At 35.8% G+C, this 23,746-nt stretch overlaps 3 protein-coding genes across 4 annotated transcripts; all 3 read left to right on the forward strand.

Moving 5' to 3' along the window:
* The first annotated feature begins 1,275 nt into the window (after positions 1-1,275).
* On the forward strand, positions 1,276-6,253 carry AGD5 (ARF-GAP domain 5). 2 transcript variants are annotated; one of them, XM_023679322.2, is made up of 11 exons: positions 1,276-1,537; positions 2,677-2,735; positions 2,884-2,974; positions 3,375-3,429; positions 3,506-3,596; positions 3,755-3,989; positions 4,492-4,708; positions 4,786-4,964; positions 5,240-5,482; positions 5,581-5,639; positions 5,827-6,253. In XM_023679322.2, the coding sequence occupies exons 1-11, from the start codon at positions 1,487-1,489 to the stop codon at positions 5,996-5,998; spliced, it is 1,452 nt and encodes a 483-aa protein (XP_023535090.2). In that variant the 5' UTR covers positions 1,276-1,486; the 3' UTR covers positions 5,999-6,253. The 2 variants fall into 2 exon arrangements, with proteins under 2 accessions (XP_023535090.2, XP_023535091.2); XM_023679323.2 differs by lacking the exons at positions 1,276-1,537; positions 2,677-2,735 and having other exon boundaries at positions 2,931-2,974; positions 3,375-3,413.
* Positions 6,254-7,420: 1,167 nt separating this feature from the next.
* LOC111796630 (uncharacterized) lies at positions 7,421-10,275 on the forward strand. The gene is made up of 2 exons (XM_023679345.2): positions 7,421-8,370; positions 8,492-10,275. Exons 1-2 carry the CDS (start codon positions 7,536-7,538, stop codon positions 8,896-8,898), a joined length of 1,242 nt encoding a protein of 413 aa, XP_023535113.2. The 5' UTR covers positions 7,421-7,535; the 3' UTR covers positions 8,899-10,275.
* Positions 10,276-15,691: 5,416 nt separating this feature from the next.
* LOC111796588 (myosin-2) lies at positions 15,692-23,614 on the forward strand. Its single transcript, XM_023679277.2, has 24 exons — positions 15,692-16,795; positions 16,966-17,067; positions 17,149-17,292; positions 17,378-17,528; positions 18,318-18,345; positions 18,436-18,601; positions 18,690-18,753; positions 18,879-18,892; positions 18,981-19,065; positions 19,162-19,265; positions 19,369-19,510; positions 19,704-19,795; positions 19,906-20,058; positions 20,144-20,233; positions 20,411-20,488; positions 20,620-20,778; positions 20,871-21,074; positions 21,165-21,370; positions 21,459-21,594; positions 21,692-21,821; positions 22,005-22,130; positions 22,215-22,315; positions 22,443-22,655; positions 22,728-23,614. The coding sequence occupies exons 1-24, from the start codon at positions 16,376-16,378 to the stop codon at positions 23,220-23,222; spliced, it is 3,603 nt and encodes a 1,200-aa protein (XP_023535045.2). The 5' UTR covers positions 15,692-16,375; the 3' UTR covers positions 23,223-23,614.
* The last annotated feature ends 132 nt before the right edge of the window (positions 23,615-23,746 follow it).

Below are 23,746 nucleotides of genomic sequence, written 5' to 3' on the forward strand. Positions count from 1 at the left end.
TTTATAAGTAAAAACAATTTGTTTTAATTATGTGAAATTAATTAGTGTTTGGTTAATTTTGGATTTAAACTTGGAAAAAGTAGGTTCTAGTGTTTTATCAAGTTAATCTCTCGTTAGAAAATTAAGTAAAATTTTAATTGAAATTAAGGACGGTAACATTCTACTGTGATAAGTGCCTACAATGCTAGATTTTGCAAAGTTAGAGGTCTTTCTAGAATCCCTATAAACGTTCACAAAGAAAGCTAACTTTCTAGAATCGAACTTGGAATCTATGATTGTCACTCTTAGATTCTAACATGACTCACTCCAGAATTAGCTTGATCAAAACTAATTCAATGAATCGGTTTAAACATCATACCTAAAGCAAGGTTTGAAAAAGAATAACACAAAAAATGTATCAAGAAAATACGAAGGTTTTGTTTGTATTCAACGATTGCTGCTCAAACGTGAATATTACATGTCTTTAAATAGGTCGAAAAGATAACCGAAACATAATGAAGTTCATCTGCCAACTACAAACTGCAACTACCAATAAAAGTATTAAATACAAATCGAAGAAAATAAGACAGGACATAAATTGTCTCAGTTCGTAGTTCAACTACCAAAGTCAAAAATCTTCTATTCACTTTCTAATGTCAGTCACTCAATTCTTTTATTGATTTGATATTAATGCTATAAAGATTTTTGGTTTAAAAAATCCTTGTTTTGAAGATGCAATGTATAGGCCTCTTGAAGCTTCTTAACCTTGCTTCTCGTAATCGATCCTTCGAGTACATGCAAAGGGTCAGTAGTTGAATTTATATCATACTGAATCTACAAAAAAATACAAATACAAATCAAGAATTGGTTCAAGTTTTATGACAAGACAGGGATCAGGGTTCGAGAAACAATATTTTAAAGGACACAAGTCCTCAACATAAAACAGATACTTGGAGATAAACTTCCTCTGTAATCTCATAGCTCTCGAACGCTCCCCTATCTTAACCAGCATTCAAATAATTACTTGGAAGAAGAAAAGTAGAATTTAAACGGGAAGCTATTTAGACAAAATATATATATATATATATATATATATAATAATAATTATATCAATTTACAGATATTTTGCATGATTCTATTTTAAATTATCTAAATAAAACTATTTTTTTTTTCTCAAAGTCTTACATAATTAGTAAAAGAGTTATGACGTAATTATTGTGATATATATATATATAATAATTTTAAATTGAATGAAAAAGAAAATAAAAATTCCCTTATTTTCCTTCTTCCTCTGTCTTTTCGGTCTCAAAATAATCAGAAGACGAGACGAAGGGCTAGAGAGAGAAAAAAAAAAACAATTAAAAAAATCACTCTAGAGAGAGAGAGAGAGAGAGGAGAGAGAAAAGTGCGTTGAAAGACCAATCTGACCTCCGTGTCCGGCTGCTTCTTCCTCCTCCTCCTCCTCCTCCTCCTCCTCCTCTCTACTCCGCCCCCTCCCCGTTTCATCATGAATGAGAAGGCCAACGTTACCAAGGAGCTCAACGCCAGGCACAGAAAGGTACTCCTTCCCCTTTCCCTTTTCCATCCTCTCACGTTTTCTTCTTCGGATCATGAATCTTTGCAGGATTCAATTTGTCGGTGTTTCTTCCCAGTCATCCGCTTCTTTTCCTTGGTTGTTGATCAGTTTAACAGAGACGAGTTCTTTTTATTTGTTTATTGTGATTGAATTCGCTGTTATTAGGTGTAGATTTGGATTTTTTTCTTTTTTCTTTTTTCTTTTTTCTTTTGTATGTTATCGAACGAAATGGTTATGGATTTGGGATGCGGTTGGTTTGATCTCCGTATGTGGATCAATTGCATTTTATCCGACGTTTGGATTAGCAATTTGTTGTTTTAGTTTTGTCTTCTTGCGGTCTTTTTGCTGCCTTCTGAGGATTTGGTTGAATTCTGGCCGGTGGATTTCAGTTTTTTGTTTCTTGACGCATCTGATTCAAACTATAACGTCGATTGCGTATGAGTTCGAGTAACCTCATTTTATGATTTTGATTGATCGTGTCTATATCAATTTCTTAAGCGTAATTGTTCTAATTATAATTCGAGTGTTGTAGTTACATACAATAATCATATTTCTTATTCGGCAAATTATTTCTTTTGTACCACGGCCCTGGGTAGGAGGAAGGAATTGAACCTGTTAGTCAAATATATTTGAGAAGTGACAAATCTTTTAATTAAATTAGTGTTCTTGGAATGAAGTGTCCGCTCGAGTAATTTGGATTTTACAGAATTCCAGTTGCTTGGTGTTTTAGTAGTACATGATACCGGGGTCTCACATTTGTTACGAACTTCATTCACAACCATTTTCTTAGAACTTACCCCGAATCTCAATGCGTCATAGGTTGCTTCATAACCATGGGATGGAACAAAATTAGTTGATTGCCTATATACCCGAGTGGCCGAGTTAGAGCACTTGTGTTCCTTTTACCTCCAATCATAGGTTGCTTCACAACCATTTTTACGTGTACTTGTGATTGATAATGTAGTTGAGTTATATACGGGAATACAGATTTATCGAGTTAGACTTCAAAAGTTTCTGTTCAACACACCTTTTTTCTAGTTAATGGTTGCTCCTTTCGTTACATTGTCAATAAACTGGTTGTTTGATGAGATTCTTACCTTTTATGCTCTTATTATGTGCAGATATTAGAAGGGCTTCTTAAGCTGCCGGAAAATAGGGAGTGTGCTGATTGCAAAGCTAAGTATGTTTTCTCAATTCTTTATTGTTCTCATCGTTGTTGATAATTGGATTCATATCAGTTGTAGTACTGAAGCAAGTCCTATTTTACACCATAACTAGCCCAATGCTATTTCAAATAAATGCATGATAATTGATTTCTGTTTTTGCAGGGGACCACGATGGGCTAGTGTTAATTTAGGCATTTTTATATGTATGCAATGTTCTGGGATCCACAGAAGTCTTGGTGTTCACATATCAAAGGTAGTGTTTTTATTTATAAATAGCTGAAGAAAAAGAATTCTTCGTTTCCTTGGAAATACTGACGTCATTGGAATTATGCATGGGATGTATTAGTCGGTATAGCGAAGATATGCATGCCTATCTCTTCGTCTTGACCATTTCCATGATCATACTTTAAAAATATCGCTTGCGTATTCATCTTTTATCTTGACTGGCCCTTATTCCTTATGACCGTGGTAATTGGTTCAATTGTTGCTTCCATCCTTTGAGTAACTTCGCCTCAAGAAATTCAATTTGACTTAGTATTTTAGGGTTCAATATATGTCTTAAATACTTTCATCTTCTAATGATAAATCTTTTAACTTCTTATATCGCTAGCATGTTGGCAATTAGTCTTATGGTTTGATGGTTCTTTTTTCAGGTACGGTCTGCTACCTTGGATACTTGGCTTCCAGAGCAGGTTACTTTTATTCAGTGTATGCTTTCCAACCTATAGTTTATCTTTTTCGGTCAATATTGATTTCTTTTCTTACCAAGATTGTGTTTTTGTAGCAATGGGGAATGAGATAGCAAACAGTTATTGGGAGGCGGAGCTACCACCAAATTATGACAGAGTTGGGATTGAGAATTTTATTCGTGCAAAGTATGTTTGGAGTTTGCCTGCCTTCTAATAGATGTTCGTTTGGAGTTTAAAGTTATATTTACCCATTAACATTCTCTTACAATACAACTATACTGCATCAGTAATGTTTATCAGTATCGTGAGGTTTAAAAGTACTCTGCTTTATGCAAATTTTACAGATATGAAGACAAGAGATGGGTTGCTAAGGATGGAAAACCAAAGTCACCTTCTCGAGTACAGGAGGAAAAGCCTTCTTTGCAAGGGCAGAGGCCTGCAGAAAGAAGTGGGTCAGGGTATTCAGGTCATTCTGAAAATTTGTTCGAGGAAAGGAAGAGAGTTCGATCTCGTATTGTGAAGGAGAGTATACCTGCCTCGAGAGTTGCTCTTCCGGTTCCTCCCAGAGGACCTGAACAAGTATGTTGGCTTTTCTTTCCTGTTTATTAACTTCCTTACTTAAAAATTGGATGTTTCTGCTAAGAGTTCTATAACGAATTTCATCATGTGAAAATTACTTTTGATTTAGGACATGTTGTGGAAGAGAAAAAGTACGCGGAAACTGTGAATTGTAAATTAGTTATGTAGCTAGAAGTTCATTTCATAATATTACTTCTTTACTACTCAATGAACTTATAGTTGTTTACTTGTGCTTATTTCAACGGTTATTCATTCAAAATTAAAGAGAATTTGTGTGTGCTATTCTTTGTAAGCCATCAATAATGTAATTAGTAGTGTTTTCACGAATGAGTCATTTTGATTTTATTTGGTCGTAGGACCAAACCGGGGTAATTGTGGCGTTGCCTCCGGTCAATTCAGGGTTATTATGTTCATCTTTTCTTTCGACCTTTTTTAAAATCTAAACCTTGCAACTAAATGTGGTAAGATTTTTCTAATACATTTGTTATCTATATTTGTATAGGTTGCTCCAGCCCCCATACCACGCCAAGATCCAAAACCTGAACCAGTTGTACAGCAAGCCGAAGCAATGAAACAGACTACAAATGATGCCCTGGCTGTCTCTCCTCCAAAAGTTGATTATGCTACTGACCTCTTCAACATGTTATCCTTTGATAGCCCTTCCGCTGATGGTCCAGCTGCAGCTTCTACAGATGATAGTGCATGGGCTGGCTTCCAGTGTATGTTTTTAACTTTTCCTTGCGCGTGCATTTTTAAATATTTCAGAAATTATTTAGATATATGTTCAATGTTACAGCTGCTGAAGAAGCATCATCAGCAGAGAAACCTGGTCCAGCTAAGCCAGCTGAAGCCATTACCCAACCCTCTTCTGGAATTGAGGATCTTTTCAAAGATACAACTTTAGTTTCACCTGCTTTAGTTCCCGAAAAACCTTCGAAAGATGTCAAAAATGATATAATGAGTCTTTTCGAAAAGGTAAACATTTCATTATCACTTATAAGATTCGATACTGTTCTTTTCAGTAAAGTTTGCTACTTCTCTATTTTAAACTTTTGAGGTGGAATTATTTGTTTTGTGCATCTCTTGTGGTATTTACTTATAAGAACTATTTTTATTCTTTATTTTAATTTTGACTGAATTAAGCTATTTAGTTGTACGAAATTTATATGTAAAATAGCTACTTGATTAAAGAGGAGTTCTTCTTCTTCTACTGACAGTTGTATTTGATATTTTGATTTGAATACATGCAGTCCAATATGGTCTCTCCATTTGCTATGCATCAACAGCAACTTGCCATGCTAGCTCAACAACAATCACTTCTCATGGCTGCTGCAGCTAAATCAGCTGCTGGGGACACAAAATTTAGCAATACTCAAACCTCTGTCCCCAATGGCACCAATGTTCCTCCTCAAAGTTGGCCAAATGTTGCCTACCCGATTCCGGGAATGATGATGCAAATAGGTGCCCAGGGTGGGCCGCAAACTACAGTGCAGGTAGTTGGAACTGTTCTTATGATGTTCATTTGAAGCTAACTTAATTGAGAATCATCCACGTAGTTTCTAATTGTTCTTATCGATATTTTGCGAGTTAGATGATGAACAGGGGGCTGGCAAATCCAGTTGGGAGTTCTGTTCCATATCCAACATCTAGGTAGGCAATTATATACCTTTTTATGATACCAACGAAATTCCAAGTTCTGAAAGACTTCAAAGTTTTCAAATCGAGAGCTTGTGCTTATTTCCATTTTCAGGGCTTTGTTCTATCAAAGCATAATGATGATGATTCTGGAAACAACCAACATTTGAAACTCATCCATCAATTCGTTCTTTTCTTGCAGCCTTTACAGCCTCGGCCAAGTTTCTTCGGTGCCAGTTAATGGCGTGACCCCCACAGCGAAAAATAAAACTCAATCGTCTGCGTCGATACCATCAGCGACTCCATTGCAGTCGCAGTCAGGAAAAGAGTACGACTTCTCGTCTTTAACACAAGGTATGTTTTCAAAACATTAAACACTGGTGTTGGATTAAGGATGATTATGATGGTGGGATTATTTGGTTGGTGGTATACCAAGAAAGTTAAGTCGCAGAAAGATTAGAAGTGTCCAATTTTTCCACCTGTAGTGGGGATTGTAAACTATATTACTTGTAGAGAGGCAGTCTCAGTATTCATATTTTTATATTGTTTGTTCCTTTTCGAGTGAGTGATTTCTTCATTTGTATTATTATGAGTAGCTGACCAATAAAGAAGGGATTAGATTAATATGATTTATCATCTATACCATTTTGTAGTTGCTTGCTTTTAATGTTCTTGATTTGCTTTTCATTTGTAGTTGTTCTTAATGCTTGATTTAGCCATGAACACACTTGTTAAGTACTTATATTTGCTTCAAAAGGATTGTTCTTGAGAACTTGATATGATCCATTGATGCTCTTCCTTTATATTGTTGTTCGGATTATAGCTCAATTCAAATTTTATGATGTATTGTATTATAGTAAAAGAAAACAGTAAATTCATAAATTTTACATTAATTCAATGCTTATGTATTATGTTGGTCATCTATGTGTGTTATTTAGCTTTCACTATATTTGATTCAGGTTTTACGCATTCTTTCGTATTTGTTCCATTTGTTAAACAAGTTGGGTTCAAATTAGAACCTTTATTGCATGTATTATTTGGAAGCATCCCAACGAAGTAGCTAATGATAGAGTGAAAGATGGTCAAGTAACAGTGGTCGAACGAACGTTAAGCGTAGACCTAATAGTAGTTAGCATGACGGACTTCGATGTAATACTAGAGATGAATTGGAGTTTAAGTTTTGAATCTTTATTAAATGAATAATCTTATGCATTAAATACTTTTATTTAACACGAATATATGCTTTTATTAATCGTAAACAATAAAAATTACTATAAACTCTTTTATTAAGGACAACCCTAAATTTATATGTTTATATATATTCTAAGTTTTATAGTTTAACATTGAATCAAATATTTTTTAATAAAATATTATTTACTAATATTTCAAAGAAAAAATAAGGTCAATTTTAATCATTAATTTGACAAAAAGAAGTTAGTGAACTTTAAATTTTGTTTCATTTTTAATTAATTCCTTCAAAAATAAAAAAATATATATTAATTTTGATATTTGCTTGTTATTTTGTCACTTAATATTTACTTGGATACGCAAATATATTAATATATATAATTTGCTATAAAAAAAAAATTAATTTCTTAATGATTTTATAAATTATTTATAAATTTTAGTTTATATGGCTAAATTTGCTATAAACTAAAATTTATTTATAAATTAGGAAGAAAAAAGTGTTATTTATAAATTAGGAAGAAAAAGTGTTATTTATAAATTATAAACTAAAATTTATATAATAAAAGTATTATAATAAAAGTATTATAATTTTGAAATTTTTTAATGAAATTAATTTTAACACATTAAATAAATAGTCGCGAAGTCCCACATATTTCGAGTATTTTGTAAACCAAAGCCCTCTTTCTCGACCTTTCTCTGAACCGCTGATCAGAAGAACACGATATGCTCTCCGTAATGACTTCAAACCGTCTATGGATTCTATTCCTCAAGCTCCTACTCCTCTCCTCCGCCATTCTATCCATGGCGGAGACTCTGAAGTTCTACGTTCCGCTGGTTGTCGACATCCTCGTCTCCGACGTTCCTGCCGTTTGGAGCTCCATCGTTTTATGGTTAAGGCCTCCTTACCTTTACTTGTTATTTAACTTTATTATCGTCAGTATTCTCGCCTCTTCCAAGCTTCATCAGTACCTGGTAGATCCTCCGTCGACGACGGTGCCGAAGCTGTACGATGATTCACGAGCAGATTTCACAGTTATTAGAGCCGTCGGCGATGTTCTCGAGAAGAGCGGTCGTGATGCGGACGAAGACTTCGCGGCGGATGTTTCGGAAGATAAAGAGAAATCGGATGCGGAATTGTACTCCAAGATTTCAGACAGAGAAAATGATGAAAACGGAGAGACTGATCGGAGCCGATTACAGAACGAGGATTCGGTGGAAAATTTGTTGCAGAAGTACGATAAGAAGCCGCTGAAGCTGTACGCTGATTCACGAGCAGATTTCACAGTTATTAGAGCCGTCGGCGATGTTCTCGAGAAGAGCGGTCGCGATGCGGACGAAGTCTTCGCGGCGGATGTTTCGGAAGTTGAAGAGAAATCGGATGCGGAACTGTACTCCAAGATTTCAGACAGAGAAAATGATGGAAACAGCGAGACTGATCGGAGCCGATTGCAAAAAGAGGATTCGGTGGAGAAGTTGTTGCAGAAGTACGATAAGAAGCCGCCGATTTCTTCGAAGATCCGTAATCGGAAAGCTGCAAAAGCTGCTACGACTCCTGCAGGTGCAGTTCTCTAGTGTTTTTCCTCTCACTCTTCAACGCTATAATTTTCTTTTCAGAAACTGATTAACAGATGGCAGAACCGTAATTAATTCGATATTCGGAGGGTGAATTCGTGACGCAGGGACGACGTCGAGATGGTCCACGATGAACAGACACGACACGTTGGACGACGCGTGGAACGCGATAACGGAGGGCCATTCTGCACCGTTCTCGAGACGGTTAGATAAATCCAATACGTGTGAGTCGCATACCACACGGAACGAAGAAGAAGAAGAAACCGCCATAGGCCAAAACAACAGCCCTCCAAAAGTAACGAAATCGGAAACTAGCTTCAAGAACAACGACAAGAACCAGGAGTTGAGACGGTCAGCGGCGGCGGCGAGAGTGAGAAAAATGCCGTCGGTGACGGAGGAGGAATTAAACCGGCGGGTGGAGGCGTTTATAGAGAAGTTTAAGGAAGAAATGAGGCTGCAGAGGGAGGAATCACTGAAGAAATTTGAGCTGATGATCAACGGAAGCTATTACTGAAATTGCTCGCATTCTGATCGGTTAGTTGATTTACGTTGAATGCGTTTTTGATTTAGGGTTTTGTTCTTGATGATTTTCGTTTCGAGTTCTTTGATTCTTTGATTAACTGTTTTTTCTTTTTATAAAATATATAGAAAGTTAGGAGCTCACAAGTGAAAGGGTTATTAATTTTAATTGGGCCTTTGGACTTCAGAAGCCCATTTATGATAGTTGGGCCATTTGCAGATTAATGGGCTTCTATTAAAAGTCCAACGTGGATATGACCGGAAATATTATTTTAGGGTTAAAAATATAACCCGAGTTTTTTTCCGAATAATTTATTAACTAAGGCACACGTGGAGAGTTTCCATTGGTTAGAGAAAACAGAATAGTTATTTAGATAGATTATTTGGCAAAAACTTGGGCGTGCAATTATAATTGGACAGAGAATAGAATGCATGTGGAAACGTGAAACTATATGTTGTGTCTGTAAAAGAAGAGGCCAAAGCCTAAGCCTAAGCCTAAACCTTGTATTAGAAGGTAATAGGAATGCCACGTAAGCTAATCTAATATTTTAAGCTTTTGGGTATATATATATATATATATATAAATATTGTCCTCTTTGGGTTTTCACTCTCGGGCTTCCTCTCAAGGCTTTAAAACGAGTCTAGAGAAAGGTTTCTACACCCTTTTAAATGGTGTTTTGTTCTCCTCCCCACCCCCCTTCGAGGCCCGCGTTCTCGCTGGCACTCTTTCCTTCCTCCAATCGATGTGGGACCACCCCCAAATCCACCCCTTTTGGGGCCCAGCGTCTTTACTGGCACACCGCCTTGTGTCTACCCCCCTTCGGGGAAGAGCGAGAAGGCTGGCAAATCGTCCGGTGTCTGACCCTGATACCATTTGTAACGCCCCAGATCACCTCCAATCGATATGGGATTGCCCCCAAGTCCACCCCCTTTGTGGCCCAGCATCCTTACTGGCACACCTCCTCGTGTCTACCCCCCTTCGGGGAACAGCGAGAAGGCTGACACATCGTTCGGTGTCTTGGCTCTGATATCATTTGTAACACTCCAGATCCACTGCTAGCAGATATTATCCTCTTTGGGCTTCTCCTCAAGGCTTTAAAACACGGGTGTCTTGGCTCTGATATCATTTGTAACACTCCAGATCCACTGCTAGCAGATATTATCCTCTTTGGGCTTCTCCTCAAGGCTTTAAAATACGTCTACTGGCGGAAGGTTTCCACACCCTTATAAATTGTGGTTTGTTCTCCTCTCCAACCAAGGTGGGACATCATATATATATATATTGAAGCGGTTATCGGGATAAGGAATATAATCCTCCCTCCTAGCTCCATTTAGCTAATTAAAAGAAAATCCATCTTCACTCCCCGTTTGAGGGACGGGTCTCTTATTTATAAATTAAATGAAATTCTAGCCATTATATCAATTTTAAATTATGTATTAATTAGATTATGAATATATTCTATATTATAAAGTTTTTATATAACATCTAATTTATATAAAATAAAATGAGAAAAACTAAATATGAAGACAAAATAATAAAATTGAAAAGTACTTTTAAAGTAAAAAACAAAATAATTGAAATTATTCCATTTTATTATTAAGAGAGAGAGGAGAGAGTAAGTTTATGTCGGAGTTTCATGTTCCCTACACCATTATATTGCATCATTAAAATGTGTCCAAATTCCACATGACTTCTCATCACCAAATCTATAAATAAATAAATATTTCACATATCCCACAAATCTTTACCTTATTTACATTTCAAGTCGAATTTATTATTTATTATTAATTTTAAAAAATATATTTTTACCGTCTAAGGGTATACTTATATTGATGATTAAATTTTGTAATTACAAATATGATAATTAATAACGATTGAATTATATTCAACAAACATATTTAATATTGATTCAATAATGAAAATGTTGAATTTTATCAAATAATTTGATATGTTATAATGTACTACTCTACTCTATAGTTTTTAATATACCAAATGTTCCAATTATAATTTGAAACGGGTGAAATTGCAATTATTGAAAAACTTTCGAGGGACTAGATTGCAAATATAGCTACAACTTATTTCCCACTTATTTCAACTTATTTCATAAGAATTGTCTTTTTCTTCGTAATATCTTACACTTTAAGTCACTTATTTTAATATTTAATATTGATATCGACCACGTGACAAAAAAAAATAATTAATTAACTTTATAAAAATTTAACGTTGAAGTTTAAGGTTCTGTTCCCATTTATATCTTTAAATAACTAGTAAAATTAGGGAGTGAACGTGATAATATAAATAAACCTCATGAAATTAAATATGAGTCGAGGTTTAAAAAATATTTAAATCTTTCTCGTTATACATAATGTTACGAGTTGGAAATTAATATTTTTTTTAAAAAAAATAAATAAAAAGAATCTAATTATTTTAATTAATTAAGCTTTGGACTTCGGAATTTATTGAAATGTTTAATATAAAATATTGTCGAAGTGATGAATATTGGCGAACCACAACTTTATAGAAATTAGAACATGATCTCAATCATACACTATTTTTTAATTATATTTCTTAGAACATGCAAACCCTCTCCAAATATTTTAATGCATGCCAAGTGGACTCTAATTAATTACGTGGCATAATATATTTATTTTAAATATATTTGTGTGTTGCTCGTTGTAATGCTGACGTGGCGCTCTCTTCTTCCTCTCACTCCTCTTGTTCCCTGCGCCGCCGCCAACCGCCTCCCGCCAGACTTCCTTCCGCCAGATCTCGGCCGTTCGTTTCCAAATCTTGAATATAATATTATTATATATTTTTTTTTTTGCCACAACTTAAAATTTCCACGTCATTAATGTTAGCTGCCATGTCAAATAGAACTTCAGAGACGGAAGTGATGGATCCAACATGTATTTCGTACTATTTTTCTTTGGATATTCACGAGTCACCTCGTTTTGAATCATTTTGACATCATGTCGTTCGAATAATGTCGTTTTCTCTACAGAAGATGCGAAATCTCAGTTTTTTAAACTTTTACGACTATTCAGTACCCTTTTGACTTTCTTGAAGAAGTTGATGGGAGATCGAGATGTAAAACAACCCCAATTCTAGTACGAGCATAGTGAGATGAGATGACTCCACTCGATCAACTATGGTGGTTTCGTCTACTTGCCATTTCAAGCTCAATATTGACCTAACAAAGTTCGAGGGGTTCGAGTGGAGTTTTATAGTTGAAGAGGTTTGAAAGACTATTCTTACACATGGGGTTAGTAGAAGCAATGGACTTGCTTGAACGTTGCATATTTATGATCCATGTGGGCCATAAACTAAATTTATAATTTTAAAAAAAATATATAATATATATATTTATATATATATATATATATATATTTTATTGTTATTATTTTGGGTATTTTTTAATTTAATTTTTTAATTTTTGAAAAGTAAAAATTAATGGAAAATAAAAACAAATGTGAAATTCCAAAAAGGGGTCCGGGGGATTAGGTGGACTTTTTGGTCATTTTGTATTTGTTATAATGCAAATTATTGATCTAATTTTTTTTTTTAAATTGTATTTTGTATTTTGTCAGTTAATTAAGGTGGGGCCCACTTACCGTTATCATTAAATTCCAAATCCCTCTGATTTCCCTGCCACCAACACCATGCATTCCTTTCCCTCCATCAACTTCAATTTACCTTTTTGCCCTCCCATGTGTCCTTAATCATCTCCCCACCCCCCTAACTAAATGCTACCTCCAATCATTTTTAATAAATAATAATAATAAAAAATTAAACTATTATGGACGGTGTATGTAACTGTACAAGCCGACTGCTACCGACTCTTCATAGTGGTATGATATTGTCCACTTTGAATATAAAGTCTCATGGTCTTGCTTTCGGTTTTCCCGAAAAATCTTGTACCAATGGAGATGTATTATTATAAGTAAAGAATCCTCACGTCGAACGAAGTACATCACAGAACATAGAACCTCCTGTGAGACCTATGGAGCCCTCGAGCAAGCTCTCCTCAATCAAGACTCGACTCATTCTCTGGAACCCTCGAACAAAATACACCATTTGTTCGACACTTGAGGATTTTATTGACATGACTAAGTTAAGGGCATAACTCTAATATCATGTTAACGACTCAAGTCTACCACTAACAAATATTGTCCTCTCTGGACTTTCTCTTTTGAGATTCCCCTTAACGTTTTTAAAACACGTATGTTAGAGAGAGATTTCTACACCCTTATAAACAATGTTTCGTTCCCTTCTCCAACCGATGTAGGATCTCATAATCCACCCCCTACGGGGCTCTTGTTGGCACTCGTTCTCCTCTTCAATCGATGTGAGATCTCATAATCCATCCCCACTTTGAGGCCCGACATCCTTGCTGGCACTCGTTCCTCTCTTCAATCGATGTGAGATCTCACACAATAAGATTATGAGAAAGCGCCCATTGCTCTATCTCATATTTTAATTATGTTTAAATATTATTTTTGCCAATATATTTTATAAATATTATTTTGAATGAAAATGTCTTGAATATATTATTCCAATGTTACCCTTATATTTTCAAATAATTAATATATTAATTTAATATACATAATATTTTATTCTTATGAATTCAACTTATATTAATTTTACACGTTTTTGTTTGTAAAACAAGTTAATTTATATTGTTTTGAGATTTTTATAAATAATAAAAAAAAAAACATGTCATTAAATATTAATTTATATTTTGAAGTGAAATGTTTAAATTTATAACCACAGTATTTATTTATTATTATTTTTTAATATTGGATGATCAATATTGTAAGACTAAAATAAATAAAAAATCTCATTTTAAATTTTAATAGAAAATAAATTAAGATATATGAAAATAAAAATAGTGTAATGGAAATTTAAAATAATCTCCAAAGTCAAATATGGTTTTTATTTCCTCAAAGGGCATAAATGTAAATTTAATTTTTCTATTTAATTCAAAATTCCCTCCAAATTTAAGCAAAATGTCACGTTCAAGAAACTTTGACTAAAAGAACAATTATTTATTAAATTCCCAAATTCAACAAAATACCTAGTCATGTTCTTTCCAGAAACAATAATAAATAAATTAATTAATTAATTAATTTGGAGATATTTGTGGGCACAATTAAAAACTCATGTCATGACAAATAAATAAATAATTTAAAAAAAAAAACCAACTCTTATTTCAAAATTACGCATTTGCCCTTCATCTTAATTAGTATTTACAATTTTAAAAAAGAGGTTTATTCATAATTCAATAAAAACTTAGCATAAACATATATTTATTTATTTATTTGTTTATTTATAGATTAAAACATAGCCTTGAAAAATATTAATGGTTGAAAATAATATTGAAGAATTAAAAAATAAAAATAAAAATAAAATGATAAATGTATTTAATGAAATTAAGGGGCTCCAATGAGCCCATACATTTGGTCCACAAAATAGTTGCGGTTTTGATTTTGTGTTGTTGGCCATGTCTTTGTGGTGATGTGATTGACAAAAATGTGTCTTCTTTTTAACCAATAAATTATAAAGGATTTTCCCTTTTCTTCAAAATAGTAATAATAATAATAATTAATAAATGTTCGAATAAATTAAATGAAAATGACGTAAGATTTAATTTTATATTAATTAAGTCGGTTAATTTCTTATCGACATTTAGTGTCATCTCCGATGCAACATCCCATCTCATATTGTCATATGGTCTGGACACCATCTCAAGTCTTGGGATGTCATCGGCCATCACAACTCACTGGGTCATGTCATCGAAAATGGACCCACGTGTCGCTCGTCTCATCAGCACACTCGAACATCCATTCATCTGGGTTCTATCGAGGCACTGACCCTCCTATGCCGATACCATGTCATTTATGCACATTGTACAGAAAAGTCAGTGCATAATTCAACCTTAGACATTGTTCTTTGAAAAACACATGTCGTCCGATACTATCATTGAAAACCCACTTCAAATGAAGTCGCGTGAAACACTCATCACGGAATGCTCGTCCTCATTGTGACACGCGCATGTGCCATAGGATAGCTCGCTTAAGTCACAAAATTCGAGAGTGGTGTGACATACTTAAAGACATAACTAAATGTTTTAGAGACCAAATAGGGACTAAATTGTAATTTCACACAAAAACCAACTTTGTTGGATGATAAGACTAAGGAGCATGTTGAATATTTAATGCCATAATTTTAAAAGTAAGATTTTTGAGCCATTGACTAATTAATTTTCAATATGATTTAAATAACAAATTAATTATTAATAAGTAATTTACATTAAATTTATTAAATAATTAACTTTTAAATACCAAACCTTATTATAATTATATTATTGTTTCATTTAATTTGAAATTAGGTAATCCCAATCGCAACCCAATTATAGTATGTTAATCAATTAATAATAAATTAAAAAAAAAAAAAAAACTCCAATTTTTACAAAGAAATTAAACAGAAAATTGACAAAAATAAATAACAATAATAATTAAAATTTGAAAATTGAAAATTAATTAAAAAATATGTATGTATGTATGTATGGTGATGGCAAAGTTGTAATTTTGATGTATGTATGTATGTCTGGTGATGGCAAAGTTGTAATTTTGATGTTGTATGTATGTATGTATGTATGTATGTATGGTGATGGCAAAGTTGTAATTTTGAGCCAAAACATGGCCTAATGTTGAAGCTACAGCTTTAATTCTTTACATGACGATTCAGGCGTTGGTCTCCGGGTTCTGAATATTTTTTGTCATTGCTTTTCATGAAAATCCGAATTTCAAGAAAAGAAAATTAAGAATTTAATTAAAATTTTAATTTCTTTGTTGAAACCCAAATGAGAACCAGGCGGGTTCCGGAAGGAATTGCTTGAAACTCTCTCTACGGCTCCACCTACCTGAACCAAATTTTGAAAATTTTCTGTTCTTCATAGAAGCTTCAAGCAACAACAACAACAACAAATTAACTGAGCTTTCTCTCTCTTCTTTCAGTTCTTTTTTGGGTTTTTTTTTCGAAACAGAGTGAGAGAGAGAAAAAAAAACTAGAGCGAAACAACCAAAACTGCTTCTGTATCTTCCATACCCTTCATTTTTTCTGTTCTTCTGTTAATGGAGGGTTGTTGCTTAACGGAATTAGCCTCGTTTCCAATACCTATGGCTGTTGTAGAGTTTGTTTTCTGCGATTGTTCTCTGTTTTTTGTTCTAAAGTGATTCGAGTTTTATATTACCTTCGATTTCTTACTTTCTTTTTCACTTGCTTTTCGAATTCTAGAATCTGGGTGTGTAAGAACTCTTATATGCCCGTTTGATTTTGGGGTTTTTGATTACTGGGTTTTCGTTTACAGTGGCTGATTTTGGTGGGTTTTCAGTGTATTGAACTTGGGGGTTTTTGTTTTGGGTTGAATTCTGTGAGTTTTTGGCGTTTGAAGTAGTGGGGTTTTGTCAAAATGATGTTATCTGCATCGCCATCGACGATAGTTCGAAGCTCACTGGAGGAAATGCTTGATTCTCTTCGACGAAGGGATGAGATTGAGATACCTAAAGACTTACCGCCGGCATTGCCGTCTCGGCCCACTTCCAAGGCTCGGATTCCGCCGCTGCGGCGGGCTTTACCCGTTAATTTCAAGGTTAATGGCGACGGTTCCTCTGAGTGCTGTATTAATGGTTTCAATGGAAGGGAAGATCCATTGAGGAAGGAGAATGGTCTGGCTAACTTTGCATTAAGGAGAGTGAAGAGAGATCAAGGCGATGAATCGCCTTACTTGGTTGCTTCAGAGAAGGATAATGAAGATCAAGTGAATGGTCCGTATGGTTCTTCTCCAGAAGGGTCTAACTGGGAGGAGATTATCAGCTATTTTCTCCATAAGGTACCACTTCTGCTCACAATTTTCCTTATATTAACACATATCTTAATAGGAATATGATCGTTTTTGGATCAATTTTTTTTGGTAATGAATAATGATTATGAACAGTTCATCTAGCCTTCTAGATCTTGTGTGCATGTTCTTCATGATTCTCATGCTTTCTCCTCTATTAGAAACTCCGGGTTTGGTGTCAAATTCCATCTGGACAATGGGAGTTAGGAACTATACAATCAAACAGTGGGGCTGAGGCATCTGTCATGCTCTCAAACAATAAGGTAAGTTCATAAGCTTGGTGATTTATTCGTATCTTGAATCTTGTTTGATTCAAAAACTTATGATGAATGTACACTGCTTAGGTTATTAAAGTTTCGACGGTAGATCTTTTACCTACGAATCCCGATATCGTGGAGGGGGTTGATGATCTTGTACAGCTTGGTTATTTGAATGAGCCCTCGGTTGTTAACAGTCTTCAGCAACGATTTTCTCGAGATGAAATTTATGTTAGTATGGTTTAGTTTTGATGCGCGCTCTATACGTGTTTCGTTCTTGTTGTTGTTTGACTGTTTCTGGGTATTCTTGTTGCAGTGTAATGCAGGGTCAGTTTTGATTGCTGTTAATCCCTTGAAAGACACTATGAAGTATGGAGATGGATTGATTACAGCTTATAGAGAGAGAGTCATGAATGACCCTCATGTTTATGCTGTAGCAGATGCTGCCTATTCTGGGATGATGCAAGGTAGAATAATTCATCTGCACTATCTTTTATTGTAACAGCTCAAGCCCACCGTTAGCAGATATTGTCCTCTCTCGGCCTTTCCTTTCGGACTTTCCGTCAAAGTTTTTAAAACGCGTTTGCTAGGGAGAAGTTTCCACACCTTTATAAAGAATGTTTCGTTCCCCTCTCCAACTGATGTAGGATCTCACAATCCACCCCCTTCGGGGCCCAGCGTCCTTGCTGGCACTCGTTCCCCTTTTCAGTCGACGTGGGATCTCACAATCCACCTCCCTTCGGGGCCCAACATCATCGCTGGCACACCGCTCGGTGTTTGGCTCTGATACCATTTGTAACAGCCCAAGCCCACCGCTGACAGATATTGTCCTATTTGGGGCCTTCCCTTTCGGGTTTCCCCTCAAGGTTTTTAAAACACGTATGTTAGGGAGATGTTTTCACACCCTTATAAAGAATGTTTCGTTCCCCTTTCTCACTGATGTAGGATCTCACAATCCACCCCCCTTCGGGGCTCAACGCCCTCACTGGTACACCGTTTGGTGTCTGACTCTGATACCATTTGTAACAGCCCAAGCCCACTGCTAACAAATATTGTCCTCTTTGGGCCTTCCCCTCAAGGTTTTTAAAACGCGTCTGAGGGAGAGATTTTCATACCCTTATAAAGAATGTTTCGTTCTCCTTCCCAACCGATGTGGGATCTCACAATTTATATTCTTTTGTTTATTTAAGCTTTGTATTTCACTAGTTGAGTTTATATCTAACACCCACAAATTTGGGTTGATATTCATGTTGCAGATGAAGTTAATCAATCTATTATCATCAGGTTAGATTTCGATTTCGTATTCCCAAATCCAGGATATTTCTGCGCGTATAACTTGTATTCAATGATATATTTTTTCCCTTGTTCTTCTAGTGGTGAAAGTGGAGCAGGAAAAACTGAGACAGCAAAAGCTGCACTTCAGTACCTGACTGCTCTTGGCGGTGGCAGTGGCATAGTCGATAGAATCCCACGGGCTAACGTCATCCTCGAAGCATTTGGGAATGCTAAAACCTCCAGAAACAACAATGCCAGCAGATTTGTCAGTTTTTCTAAAACATTTCCTTCAATTTTGGAAAGAACTCTAGCAGACATTTTAGTCTGACCAAGCTAGTTTGTCCCTTGTGCAGGGGAAGCTGATTGAAATTCTTTTTAGCAGAACAGGGAAGATATGTGGTGCTGTAATCCAGACATGTAAGGAACTTTTGTGCTGAAAATATTAGGATAATTTTATAAGTTATGTTTCTGCTTACTTTTATTGACTTTCTGTAACGTTACGTGCATATCACACGTCGACTCACCTGGCAAATATCGATTAGTTCTGTTGGAAAAGGTAATTATCTCTGTTCTATCAGATCTTTGATCAAAACATACTTTGTAATTATGTGTCACCCTGAAGTTGTTATGTCTTCTTTGAGCAGTCGAGGGTCGTTCAGCTGGTCAATGGCGAGAGATCGTTCCATGTCTTCTATCAACTTTGTGCTGGAGCGCCATCTACACTTAAAGGTATCTGCGTTCGTGTTTTCTTTTTCTAATCATCAACTTTGTTCTCTTCATGAATATCTAGAAATTGTAATTATTTCGTTGTGTTTGTTTCTTCAGAGAAATTGAATCTCAGAATGGCCGGTGAGTACAGTTACCTTAATCACAGTGAATGCCTCGTGATCGGTGGTGTGGACGATGCACAGAAATTCCATGTTCTTGTGGTAAAGAAATATATACTACTTTGATCCGAATGCTACCGACCAACTTTTTTGAGATTTTATTCTAACTCGACTGTGTCAAATCCCTTTTTCTCCTTGCCTACAGGAAGCCTTAGATATGCTTCAATTCACAAAAGAAGATCAAGAGCATGCATTTCGTTTGCTTGCTGCAGTTTTATGGATAGGGAACATTACGTTTCAAACGATTAATAGTGAAAATCATGTGGAGGTCGTCATGGCTAATGAAGGTAACGCTTGGACCAAGATTTGTATTACTTTGTTTAAATGTGGCATGCATTTAATTACGCATGATGCTATAATTTGACGTTGATAGCCCTTGTGACGTCGGTAAAAGGGAAGACTTGCGGCGTTTAGGACCTACATAATTATGCATTATGCTATTTCATTTGCTTTATGTATTTTTGAACTTTTTTTATACAGCGGTCGCAAACGCTGCTGAGCTGATGGGTTGCAGTCCTAATGAGCTTAAGTTAGTTTTGTCAACTCCAACATGCAATCGGACATTACGACAGGTTGCTTTCTATTCTCCTCATCTGTGAAGTCGATATATATCAATTCCCAGCTGTCTTAGAAAACCATTCTTCTATCGTAACACGATATCCATTTGTCGTTACAAATACAGGCAACTGATGCGAGAGATGCATTGGCAAAATTCATCTATGCAAGCTTGTTTGACTGGCTTGTAGAACAGATCAATAAGTCACTTAAACCAAGAAGGGAGCACACTGGAAGATCCATAAATATCCTCGACTTCTATGGGTTTGAGTCACTTAAGGCACGTTATTTATCCGTCTATGTGTAACTTTTTTTTAATATGAAACGACATGTTATGGTGATTATCTCGTTGTCCCCAAATTCAGAAGAACGGCTTCGAACAGTTTTGTATCAATTATGCAAACGAAAGGCTGCAGCAGCATTTTATTCGGCACCTGTTCAAACTTCAGCAGGAGGTGAGACTCTAAAATCACCTGAACTTAACGCAATTCTTTAAAGAAATGTTGCTTGTTCTTCCCTTAATTCTGAAGTCTTCCACGCACTTCCATGATTTGTGTTCTTGCTTAATTTTGTCGTTTTTATAAACAATCCAAGGAAAGTTGCATACCATGGTTGATCGGTTTATCTTGCAGGACTACGAATTTAATGGGGTCGATGGCACCAAACTCAACTTCAAAGACAATCAAGAGTGTTTGAATCTTATTGAGAAGGTAACTAATTTCGAAACTAGAATTCACTCGGATTAATTACACGATCCGTATCATTTTAAGCATATATAAAAAATTATTTCCATTTCCTGAGATAGCGAGATTAATTCGTTTTATCTGGTGCAATCGAGCAGAAACCTATCGGAGTTCTAGCTTTGTTGGACGAAGAGTTGAGTTTTCCCAAGGCTACCGATCTGACATTTGCTAATAAACTAAAGCAACACTTTAAATCTCATCCTCGCTTCAAAGGCGAGAGAGGTAGGGCTTTCGGTGTTCGCCATTATGCTGGAGAGGTTAGTCGTTTCTATCTCCTTTCTCTTTTTCTAAGCAAAAAAAGTTAATTACCGTGCACCGATTTTATCGACATCTCGGTTCCCTTCTGTAGGTTGTATACGATACAAATGGGTTTTTGGAAAAGAATAGAGATATGCTGCATTCAGATTCCATCCAACTCTTTTCATCATGTTCTTGCAAGCTACTGCAATTATTTGCCTCAAAAATGGTTAACCATTCCCACAAACCAACAGTTTCAATGTGTTCTACAGAAGTAGTACAATCCTCCGAGCCAGGCGCGGGTACCAAGTACAAGGTAAAATGGTCGTGAGCGTTTCGATTTTCTTTATTCAAAACTTTCGTGGTAACTTATAATCCAAAAAATCTGTCTCTTCTGTTTGGATAGGTTTTACTATGTGACCTATTTCGTAAATTGGAGCGCACCGGCCATCATTTCATTTGTTGCATAAGACCAAACAGGAATCAAGTTTGTGGCATATTCGAGGAGGACATCGTCTTACAGCAGCTTAGATACTCTGGAATTTTGGAGGTTGTCAGAATTTCAAGATCTGGTTATCCTACCAGAATGATGCATCAAGAATTTGCTGAAAGGTAGAAGAAATTTTTTTTTCACTATCTTCTTTAGATTTTATGCTATAACTAAACTGTTATTGAATTTCATATCTGAATATGTTATAAGGTTCGGATTCTTCCTTAAAGAAACTGGTGTATCTCGAGATCCGTTGAGTATATCAATGGCTGTTTTGCAACGATTTAACGTCCACCCCCATATGTACCATGTTGGTTATACCAAGCTATTTTTCCGAGCTGGGCAGGTGAGTCCTGTCGTGTTTGCTTTTTCTTCCTTCCTTTCTCTCCTTTTTTTCCCAGTTTAGATAAGAAATGACATTTCATTGGTATTGTGGCTCTCAGATTAGGGCATTGGAGGAAAGGAGGAAGCAAGTTGTACAAGGCGTCCTAGCGGTTCAAAAGTACTATCGTGGTTGCCGTTCCCGTGGCCACTTCCTTCAACTTAAGCAAGCAGCAACTACCTTACAATCACGTATGTTATCTATCTTTAAAGTTTCGATTGCCAGTCGCGTAATATGTTGGTGCTGTTTCGTTTGTAGTTAGATTTGACATATTGATCTTTTAGTTCAATATTTTATCTGTACCCTTGTGAATGCATGCTTCTAATCAAGAGTATAATCTGCTATAAATACTGATTAATTGTTTATTCATGCAGTTATTCGTGGCGAAAATGCCAGAAGGAGATGTACCGTTAATGTGCCGAGGTTCTCATTCGTTGTTTATGCTTCCAGTGTTCCTAAGAAAGTTTACGAGCTGCAAGCAGTCATACGAATACAATCGGGTAACTGTTGTTATTGTGTTATGGTACGACATTTGTAATGATTGACATCATACTTAATCTTATATTTTTCATTTTACCCCTCAGCTATACGTGGATCGTTGGCTCGAAAGCATTTCAAGAGCATACTGAACTCTTTTCGAGAAAACAGAATGTCTAAAGTAAACGCAGACAAGAGAGCTTCAGAGGTAAAGGCACTCCACCTAACATGCTGCAGCTGACAACTTTTCATGTGTTGGCTTGTGTTTTTAAGTTCATATGATTATTAACCGTGTCATCGTGCTCATAACATCGTAATTCTTCTTTCTCGAGCAGGACAAACTTCAAGAACAGGTTGAATCCCTAACAACAACTGTGGATGAGCTTCAAAAGAGGGTTGTGATGGCAGAAGCAGCCATGGAGAAAAAGGAAGAGGAAAATGCTGCACTGAGGGAGAAAGTAAAGCAATTTGAGTGTATGCGGTCAGAATATGATGCCAAGATGAAATCCATGGAGGATATGTGGCAAAAGCAGACGGCTTCTTTGCAAGTAAGTTTACAATGATTATAGCAGTTTACTTCTCTTTTGAGCTGAGCTGAGATGTGTATTTTGTTAATGCAGATGAGTCTTGCTGTTGCTAAAAGGACTCTTGCTGCTGCTGAAAATGTAGCCTGTCCGCTTGGAAGAGTTGATGTAGCTAATTCACCACCTCACTATTACGATTCTGAGGATATGACGTCGATGGGATCTCGAACTCCCGGTGGTACCACGCCTGTAAAAGCCTTTGGAATCTCTGAGGTTGGAGCAGGGCGAGAAATGAACGGTGCTTTATTTGCAGTGAGCACTCTTGTAAGGGAATTTGAACAGAGAAGAATCGCATTTGATAACGATGCGAAAGCTTTAATTGAATCGAAATCAGGTCATGCACAAATACGGTCTAACATGAATCCAGAAGAAGAATACCGTAAAATTAAAGTCCGATTTGAAGCATGGAAGAAAGAGTACAAGGTAAGATTAAGGGAAATGAAAGGAAAGGTTCATAAATACGGTCATTTTGAGGTCGATAAACTTCGTCGAAAATGGTGGGGGAAGTTGAGCTCAAGATCATCATCATAGCATGTCAGTTTTGGACAGTTGATTCAGTTCAGCTCTGTGAATGAAAGGATATAGCTCTTGACAACTTGTTGGTGTTGAAGCTGAACGTGATAGAGCCGAGAAATGTGTCGCCCGTGAGGTAGTGTTCCGAAGGTTGTGCATAGCTAAACCGTAATATGCTGAGGGATCATCGTCTCCGCTGCATAATAGTTTAGTTTGTGTATAGTTTGTATTGTCATTATATATATATCATATATATATATATATATATATATATATTTAGTTTGATGGTATAGATGTTGATAGTTTGTAGCAGCAAAGGAAGAATAGAAGAAAGTGTTCATACTGTTTGTACTTCTGGATAGAGTGAATGAGCTCCATTATTATTTAATGGAAAGCTTAGTTTACTGATATTCTCTGCACTCATTTATCACCTGCAAGTTCTCCAGCCAAATATGAAGGTCCAACAGATGAAAATGGCCCCAAATGCTTGCCATACCATAATTCAATACTCTAGAACGAACAAACATAACATTACATTTAGG

The sequence above is a fragment of the Cucurbita pepo genome, chromosome 6 (assembly GCF_057944985.1).
Source record: "Cucurbita pepo subsp. pepo isolate OVF chromosome 6, ASM5794498v1, whole genome shotgun sequence".
NCBI lineage: Eukaryota > Viridiplantae > Streptophyta > Magnoliopsida > Cucurbitales > Cucurbitaceae > Cucurbita > Cucurbita pepo.

What these genes read in the sequence shown, in the direction of transcription:
- AGD5 (XM_023679322.2), top strand. Translation starts at nt 1,487, where the DNA reads ATGAATGAGAAGGCCAACGTTACCAAGGAGCTCAACGCCAGGCACAGA. An exon ending in TAATGAGTCTTTTCGAAAAG is followed by an intron (nt 4,965 to 5,239) that starts GTAAACATTTCA and finishes GAATACATGCAG; the next exon opens with TCCAATATGGTCTCTCCATT. An exon ending in GGCCGCAAACTACAGTGCAG is followed by an intron (nt 5,483 to 5,580) that starts GTAGTTGGAACT and finishes TTTGCGAGTTAG; the next exon opens with ATGATGAACAGGGGGCTGGC.
- LOC111796588 (XM_023679277.2), top strand. Translation starts at nt 16,376, where the DNA reads ATGATGTTATCTGCATCGCCATCGACGATAGTTCGAAGCTCACTGGAG. An exon ending in TTTCTCGAGATGAAATTTAT is followed by an intron (nt 17,293 to 17,377) that starts GTTAGTATGGTT and finishes TTCTTGTTGCAG; the next exon opens with TGTAATGCAGGGTCAGTTTT. An exon ending in TATTTTTCCGAGCTGGGCAG is followed by an intron (nt 21,595 to 21,691) that starts GTGAGTCCTGTC and finishes TGTGGCTCTCAG; the next exon opens with ATTAGGGCATTGGAGGAAAG.
- LOC111796630 (XM_023679345.2), top strand. Translation starts at nt 7,536, where the DNA reads ATGCTCTCCGTAATGACTTCAAACCGTCTATGGATTCTATTCCTCAAG. An exon ending in AGCTGCTACGACTCCTGCAG is followed by an intron (nt 8,371 to 8,491) that starts GTGCAGTTCTCT and finishes TTCGTGACGCAG; the next exon opens with GGACGACGTCGAGATGGTCC.